We start from the raw sequence: 9,400 nt of genomic DNA on the forward strand, positions 1-9,400 counted from the left end.
TCTTAACTCTTGGCTCTTGGCTCATGGCTCATTTGGAATTTCAGTACGTTTACGTTTACGAAATTTCTTCACTTTCGGTTTCGATTCGGTTTCTTCAGCGGCTGCGCGGCGGCGGCGGCGGCAGCGGCAGCACAGCAGCGACGCCGACGTCGACGTTGGCCGGGCTATTACCTATATGAGCTGGCGTTATCATCTGAGCGGCAGCATTTTCAACTCGCGACTGACAAGCAGCGGTCGCCGTGGCCATCGCCGATCCGTCGTAGTCGAGAGATCAGATCAGATCAGATCCGATCAGATCCCCAGAGATCCCGATCCCGAAATCAAAATCAAAATAAAAATCAACTCCAACCGATTCGCACCGATTCGAACCGTTTTCGAACCGTTTCAGAACCGATCCCGCGATCTGTTCCGTGAGTGTCGCGAATTTTCAAAATCTCCACTTTTTTTTTTGAATATTTTTTTGAACGACTACACCGGATCCTTTTGTTGTGTGTTCAGTGACGAGTTAAAGCCCCGCATTTTTTTCGAGTGCCTTGTGAAGAGGATAACCCACTGCAAGCAGCTGGCATGGTAAAGAATCGTTTCCCTAATTGGACTCGAGTGCCAAAGGATTACGGAAGAAACTCAAACGCAAGCCCAATTAGGGGAAAAGTCCGAGCGACTTAAGGGAATTACCAGCGAAAGTAAAAGTTATCCCGACCCCTAAAAAAAGGAAGATAGATTTCCCGAAAACTTTGTCAAAAATTCCATGCACAGGAAACAATTTTAGAGTTGGATAATTAGAGTTTCGTTGTGAAATTGGTGGCATTATTAATAACAGGATCAGAAATATTTTGATTAATTATTAAATGGAAGTCCTTGAAGGAAATAAGTTATACAAACAAAGTCAGAAATAGAAGAATCAAACTAAGATATTATTTGCTTTTTTTATAGTGTGACTGAATCAGGATTAATCATTTACATTTATATTTCCCTAGATAAAATTATCAAAATATTGAGATATGTTTTTTTTTGTATATTGTTCCTTTAAAATCAGAATAGAATGTATATTTGTCCGTGCAGTTTGTTCGCTTTAAGAACGCGGCACGCCTGCGCCTTGGCCCTTTGACCTTGCCACACGACCTCTGCTAATTGATGAGGGTTGTCGGGGACTCAAACGAAAATTGATGCAGGACCGGAATTGGGTTGGCAATGCCTGGCCCAGATTATTCATTTGCTGTCGGGGGCCAGAAGGCACGAGCGGCTTGTCTCCAGACATAATTTATTCATTATCGAAATTGATTCATAAATAATTTCGCATTCACATTTGCCCGCTTTTCTCTCGGCTTTAGCAGTTGCTATTGGATGGGGGAATTTAATTAACGCAGATTACGATTCTCGACTTTTGGGCCAGAACAGGCAGCTGTGGCCAAAACTTGCGGCCCAATTCCCCCGGCAAAAACCCTTCCCGTTTTGCCCGAATCGCTTCGGATTCGGTTTCGGCTTCCTGGCTGAAAACTTGGCCGTTTCTGCCTGCCTTGCCTCTTTTATTTTTTTGGCCCGTTCATCTCCGAACTAAATTTACGTCTTCTCAGCGAGAGTGAAAGTTTTGCCGGGCCGTCTGTTTGTTTATTTGTTTTTTGCCCGGGCCTGGTTTTCATTTGTTTGCTGTCTGCCGTTGTTGTCAATTGTTTAGCATCAATAACAAATATTTGTGGCCTATGCTAATGAACAGAAATCGAACGCCGGCCAAAGAAAGCGCACTCAAAATAGTGACCAATGGGATAAACTGTTACCAGTGATCAGTGACAGGTGACAAAAAAATATAACTCAGAAATAGAATAACAAATTAAGTTGGGTATATGTTTTGTTTCTGATATAATCTTGTTGGATTTAAATAGAATAGATAAATAGATCAATTACTATAATTTCACTATAATTTGAATTCAAATGGATAACTAGAAATCGTATTATTAGATACTTTCGAATAAATATAATTTATTCAAGGCTCTTCAACTTAATTTCTCGAATATTCATAAATTAAGTGAGAGAAGATGTATCGTTACTGCTGTTTTGGGCGCAACTGTACACATGCGACCAAATGACTTAGTGACTCTTCGTACAGAGGGCATCAAAAAGGCAAGAAAAAAAAAACACCGATCTACAATGGAATCGAGTTGCAAATGCTGGCCACATGCGGGTCACTTCACACGCTTCACAGACAATGGGCACAGCAACCCCCTCAGAAAAAGGCAAAAACAAAAAAAAAAAAAAAACGAAAAAAAACACACGAAAAAAAACCATCACCCCCTTTAATTGTTTGCCATTTCTTTTATAATGTATTTTCATTATGCGGCGCATAATTTCACTGCCAACATTTGTGACACCTACTCATCCCCACGAAGCGAAGCTCACAGATACGCAGATACAGATACAGATACAGATACATTTACATGAAGATACACCCGGAGCCAAGTGAAAGTTACCTTTTTCGGCTGCCTCTTCGTATCTTCTTCTCTGCTTCTTCTCCTTTTCGACCGCTTATGACATTTTAACACCGCCGCTGGCCAAATAAAAGTTGGGGGTAACTAACAAAAAAAAAAAAAAAAAAAAAAAAAAATAAAAAAAAAAAGAAGCAGGAGAAGAAGTAACAACATATTTTGTGGCTTATTGTGATACTCGTATTCAATGCGCATCGCTGACCATTGAGGTGCACTTTTCCATTTCCAAAGATTGCTGATTGCGGGTGTTATGCAATCCATAAAGAGACGGAGCGATCATGGCAAATGGCATAATAACCTGGCTATTATGGTCGGCCATCCGAAATAATGAGTTGGTTCTTTCCAACGTGGTTTGCACATCTCGAAAAGAAACATTTATTTGCATAGGCTACAAGAAATAATAAACTCAAGAGATCTAGAGAATTTTTTCTGTAATGAAACTGTTTTTATACGCCTTTAAATAGAACATCAATTCCTAATGAATCTATTGAATCAGAACTATTACTAGGGTATTGAAAACAAAGTTTCCTAGTTCCCTTATATAATCCCCTTACGTTTCCATCATTTAAATCGCATAATTAAGTTACCACGCAACAATTGAGTTGTCCAAGCATTTCCTTTCTACAAAACCATGATTCATTGGCCAGATAACTTACTCATCTCCGATACCTTCACCTCTTACATCACCCCAGTCATCCCAATCACTTTCTTATGTAAGGGCATTCCGGCTTCGTCACCTTTTGCGGTCGAAATGCGCGTGCATTTTAGCCATTTTTTATTGGCATTACCGGTGTCTCTTAGCCGCGGTTAAATCGCGTGCTGTGCGTGGAATTTTGAAAGAAGCGCCGTTTCTGATATTGTTTTGGCCCGTTTTGAGTGGCTCTTTTGCCTGTCGAGCATGAAACCAATTAAGTGCCCCCCCGAATCGTCTTGGTCAATGGTTATTTTCGGTTATTTTCGTTTATTTCTGTGCGCTTTTGTTTTGGCTTTTGAGTTTTATATCGCTCGTTCGTTCGCCGGCTGAATTATTGATGATCATGATGAGCGGCGACGTCCACGATGACGATAATCATTATAATCATCATCATTATAATGCCGACGATGACGATGACGATGGCGATGATGACGGCGGTAATGGTGGCGAGTCTGGCCGGGTTATGTTTTAATTAGAGCGTAATACGCCGGCGTTTTCTGGGCAACCGCAATGCCAATTACACCACGCAACAAACTTGGCCTTAATGGCTCAATTAGCACGTCCTCGCTGCCCCGAAAATAATTAATGAAAAATGTTTTAGGGTCTTTAAAGATTTGGCAATGTGCCTTTAACTTAAATCAGGTCGTTAAAAAAAAATACCGTTTTAGTTCGCGTCATAAAAATTACAACATTTTAATTGAAATTAAGAAATTACCAAGCTTGCAAATTAAATCATTATATTTGGCATTTAAATTGTGAAATGGTTTAAAGCGATGCTTTATTTCATTCATTACAAATATTTTCATTTCAATTTTGACATGAACTACTACTAAAATTAAATGGTTATGTCTTGCACTAAATTTTTAGAGTATTTAAAAAACATTATAGTTCATTTTTTGAGTGAGTTAATTATAATGAAAAGTACATTTCATTTGATGTGTAATTTTAATTTATTTTTCACCTTGCTGCATAGTGTGGAAAGCCAAGTAAATGGAGGCAGTTCGGAGGTTTGCAAATTAGCGCAGATTATGGTTACATACTGGGGCAGGTGGCATGTGGCATGAGGCATGCGGCTTGGGGGGTAAATAAAGGGTTGGGGTGTTGGGTTAACCCACACGCACTCACGAAAAACGACACCTGGCAGAGAGAGGGCGAGTGAACCGAGGACCTGTGACCTCTGACAAGCCTTGACAAGTTGCCGCCGGCCAAAAAGGTCAGCGAGTCACCGAGACAGCCAACAAATGAGACGTGGCCCAAAGGGTTGAGGCCGTAGATAAATGGATGGACGGATGGATGGATAAATGGATGGACGGATGGAAGGCAACTGGAGACACACTGTTGTGCCACCAGTGACACTCCTCGGATATTACGATGTCGGTTAGCCGACTAACCCCTGTGATATTACACACTTCTCTCATGCAATCATTTGTTATATTTATATTTTCAACAAAAAATGGGGAATTGGAAATTTATTTGCTCTTACAGTAAATTATGTCACTGTTTTTGGATTACAAAACAATTTAAATATTTTTAGATATTTATTCATTGAATGATAGGTTTGCAAATGGAAGTAGTATATTTAAGGAGCTATAATATTTTTTTAGGCTACACACTTCCGCTTTTAATGGCTTTTAAATGACGTGCAATATTTTTTACAAGTGTCGCGAACTTGGATTTCTGAGTAATGCTTTGGTTTCCGCACCTTTTTGGGCGTTTGACTTCCGCTCCAATCGCTCGTGGCGTCTCATAATTTTTATCCCTTGAGATGTTATCTTGACAAATGAGTGACCTGTATTTATTTTTGTGTTTCCCCTCAAGATGCTGCTCCGTTTTACTTTGCTGGTGGCCTGCTGCATTTGCGCCGCTCAAGCGGTGCTCAGTGGCAAGGAGTTGAAGCGCCGCGAGGCGGGTTTCGATACCTACGGACCACCGCCGCCGCCACGCCCCGCTCCCCAATACGGACCGCCGCCCTCGCAGCAGCAGCACATTCCCTTCAGGGAATACGGAGTCCCCCAGCACATTCCTTTCCGGGAGTACGGACCCCCTGCCATCAAATACGGGCCACCCAAGCTCAACTTCCTGGGAGGCGGAGGAGGAGGAGGTGGTGGTGGAGGTGGTTCCTCGCTGCACGAGCAGATCAAGACCCACTTCGGAGTGCCGAAGCCATTCTACGGACCACCGCACATCCAACACAAGCCTGCACCACAGTACGGCCCACCACCACCGAAGCCGGCACCACAGTACGGCCCACCACCACCACAGCCCGCACCACAGTACGGACCACCGAAGCCGCAGTATGGACCTCCACCACCGCCACCACCGCAGTATGGACCACCACCACCGCAGAAGATCCAGCACCGCCCGGCACCGCAGTACGGACCACCTAAACCACAGTACGGCCCACCACCACCGCCGCAGTTGCTGCCCTCGCCGCATGCAGCACCACTGTTCAAGCCCGCCCACCAGCCAGCCACCTCGTACGGACCGCCTGCCTCTGGACCCCTGAACCTGCCGCCCAAGCAGATCTTCGATGCACCGCCCTCGAACTACGGACCACCACCACTGCCGCTGGCGCTGCCCGGCAACCCGCCACCGGCCACCACGATCATCCTGAGCGGTGCGGGTGGTGCAGGTGGAATCGGAATCGGACCCAGTGGACCCGGACCCGTGAAGCAGGTGCAGATCCAGATCGACTCATCGGGCCACACGCACAGTGTCAGCGGATCACAGGCGCCGTTCCACACGGCCTGCGACGGATGGAAACCCATTCCCGCTCCGGTGGGAGCCTACGTGGAGCAGAACCACATCGAAACCCAGGGAGGCTATAGCCAGGTGTCCCAGGGATCCTTCGGCACCCAGTACAGCGGAGGAGTCGGAGGAGGAGTGGGAATCGGCGCCACTGGAGGCGGAAGCATCGTGGACGGACTCTCCGACGAGCAGCTCGTGGCGGTGGCTCTTCAGGGAGGCGATGGAGCGCATCTGATCACCGGACCAGGAGGAAACTCCATCGAGGCGGAAGCTCTGCAGGTGGGTTGATAAGAAAATTGGATATTTCTTTTTAAATATTTTATTTATATATTTTTTTATACAAATGTAAGTCCAACTAAAGTAAAATCTTTTATATAACAGATCGACGAAACAGGAATAAGTTTTAGTTTATAAACAAGATCAAAACATTTAAAAATGAAAACCTATTTTTACTTAAAAACAACAGTTTTCAAAATTTATTAATCATAGTATATAAATCATATCTACTATAATATTTCTATTAAAAATGCATACTTCAAGGCAAAATTTTTTGTAAAAGATATTAATCAATTCTAGTTCCCTCTTAAAACGTATTTATGCATTACAATATTCCTTTAATTAATGTATACCACATTACAAAATTAATTAAATTCCAATTAAAATAATTTAATATTTCTAAATTACATTTTTAAATACTTTTTATTTTCTAGGCCGCCATTGGTTCGCTGGATGATTCATACTCGAAGCCACCAGCGGACTCCTTTGCCCCGGGATCAGTGCACGCCCAGAAGTACCAGACCATCGGTCACTCCGGACCGCCGCCACCACCGCCAGGTGGCAACTACGGACCACCACCACCTCCCAGCGGTAACTACGGACCTCCACCACCGCCGCCAAGCGGAAACTACGGACCTCCTCCGCCACCACCACCGAGTGGCAACTACGGACCGCCACCACCGCAATTCGCGGCTCTCACCAGCAGCAGCCACTCGAACTCCCACTCGCACTCCCACTCGCAATCGCAGTCCAATGTGAACATCCAGTACGGACCTCCTCCCTCTGGAAACCCGCAACCCTTCCCGCAACACGGAGCTGGTCAGCCCAACAAACCGGTGGCCTACCGACCACCTGTGCCCGCCGGCCTCCTCGAATCCATCGGCGCCACCGTTCAGCACTTGGATCAGTTCGGCGTGAAGCCTCCCCAGCAGCCAGCCACCTATATTCCACCCGCTGCGAATGAGATTCCCCTGGCGGGATCTGCGCCACCGCCACCACTGCCCGCACCACAGGCCCTCTACCAACCACCACCACCGCAGCAGCAGCAGCAAGTGATTCTGCAGCAGCAGTTGCCTGCTCCCCAGCCAGGACCCTCCTTCGTTCACCAGAAGAACCAGTTCGGACCACCGGGACCACCACCACCACCGGAGCCGCAGTACCTGCCGCCACCACCACCGCCAGTGGCTAATGTGCGACCCCTGGGACCTCCGCCACCACCGCCTCCGTCGCAGCAGTACCTGCCAGCTGCACCACCGCCACCACTCTTCTACCAGCAGCAGCAGCAGCAGCACCACCAACATTCGGAGAACAGCTACAGTGCCTCGCAGTTCCACTCGCAGGGATTGCCGCTTCCGCAGCAGGCTCCCCGCTTCAACTTGCAGCAGTCGCAGCAACTGCAGCAGTTGCAACAGTTGCAGCAACCGCAGCCCATCATCGTCCACGACTGCGGACATGGACCGAATCTGGTGAGCAGCAATGGCTACCAAGTGCAACAGCAGCAGCAGCAGCAGCAGCAGTTGCAACACCAGCAGTTGCAGCAGCAGTTTGGCAGCGTGTCTGCCGCATCAGCCGGTGCCTACAACGCCATCTCGCAGAGCATCCCGGTGGCCGAGCAGCACACGCAGCAGTTGGTCAGTGGACCCACCGACAGCTACGGACCACCGCCATCCGGAAACGACATCGACTTCGACCACACGGGCTACGCCTCCCAGAAGAGCGCAGTGGCGGCTCTGCCCGATGGAACGGATCCGCAGCAGCTGCCCGGATTGGATGGCCTCGATGTGCTGTCCGCCACCAAGTCGCAGAGCATCCAGCTGAACAGCCAGCAGCCCACGCAGAACTTCCAAGTGCAGTTCGGGGGATCGCTGAACAATCAGCAGGGAGTGGCGACCAGCGATGCGAATCACGAGGAGATCCTCTCGCAGGGACTGCTGCAGTCCATCCTCACGGCCATCGAGCAGCCGAGCCAGCAGAACGTGCCCCAGAACCACAAGGCTCAGAGCCGCTCCGATCAGCACGAGGAGGACCACCAGGATCAGCAGGATCAGCTAGCGAATGCCGAGGATAACGAGGCGGAGGATGAGCCATCGTCGAGCTCCTCGAATCGCGTGGAGGTGCGAGTGCTGCCCAACGACGATAACGAGGAGGAGACACCCGCCGAGGTGAAGGAGATCGAACCGATCGTGGTCAACGACGAGGAGGCCAAGCATTAGTCAGTCGAAACTAGTTAGCATCGAACTCATCAGCGCCGCTTGAACCTATTTATTGCTGCCTCATCCGCCTCATCATCAACCTCACCGCCGGGTCGCCACTCCCCGTGTCCCCCAGTTGCCATAAAGTGAAAGTCCAGGGGGCAGGGGGAGATCCACCTACCCATCCATCCATCCATCCAATCGACCATCCATCCATCCAACCAACCAAGCATCCAAACATTCGCTATCCACATTTAACACTCACAATCTGAGAAACACACAAAGAGAACAAAGAAGCTAACGTGCGGAGGAAAATCCGCCGCGTGAAAAGTGCCTTTTCATGCTCGCAGCTCGTGTATAAAAATTATTTAAAATAAATAATTAATTTATTATAGCATTGTATTGTATTTTATGCTTTAAACAACCAATAAATATGTGTATACAAAGAAAAAACTCACAAGAAGCCGACACACTCGCAGAGGAAAGCCGCCGCCAAGTGCAAGTCATCTCGAGTCGCAGGTTGGATTGCAAGTCAAGTCAATCGCTCAAGGGCAAGAAACCTCGAGATTTCCAGGTGAGTGAACTATTGCTGTGGTTTAAGCAGGGCTATAACTGTCCTAAAACCTAAGAAAGAGTTGCATCCCAGCCTCTTCAAATTTGGGGAAATAATTTTTTCATTAGTTTATTTTACATTTTAATGAATAATATTATTATGGTCGATGTTTTGTAACCCTTTCAAAATTAGCAAAAAAAATGGATTTGCAGAAAAGTGACCATCTCCCAGCACTTCTAAGGCTATTACTTTTCTAATTTTTATCCGACTTACAAGTGGCATACCTCTTTAAATTTGTTATTTAAATATCTAACGAGCTGCATCATTAGTTTATTTCCCATTTTTTTGTCGATGTTTTGTCATTTTTTTATGACCCCAAACCTTTCGAAATTTGCAAAAATCGAATTCGCAGAAAAGTGACCATCTTCCAGCACTTCTAAGCTCATAACTTTTCCAA

The 9,400-nt window shown here is 46.5% G+C and overlaps 1 protein-coding gene across 1 annotated transcript; it reads left to right on the forward strand.

The window, feature by feature from the left end:
• Positions 1–203: 203 nt before the first annotated feature.
• LOC108097747 (extensin) lies at positions 204–8,843 on the forward strand. Its single transcript, XM_017200256.2, has 3 exons — positions 204–570; positions 4,993–6,201; positions 6,633–8,843. The coding sequence occupies exons 1-3, from the start codon at positions 568–570 to the stop codon at positions 8,409–8,411; spliced, it is 2,991 nt and encodes a 996-aa protein (XP_017055745.1). The 5' UTR covers positions 204–567; the 3' UTR covers positions 8,412–8,843.
• Positions 8,844–9,400: the final 557 nt, after the last annotated feature.

Source organism: Drosophila ficusphila, unplaced genomic scaffold (genome assembly GCF_018152265.1).
Source record: "Drosophila ficusphila isolate 14025-0441.05 unplaced genomic scaffold, ASM1815226v1 contig_197, whole genome shotgun sequence".
NCBI classification, from domain to species: Eukaryota; Metazoa; Arthropoda; class Insecta; order Diptera; family Drosophilidae; genus Drosophila; species Drosophila ficusphila.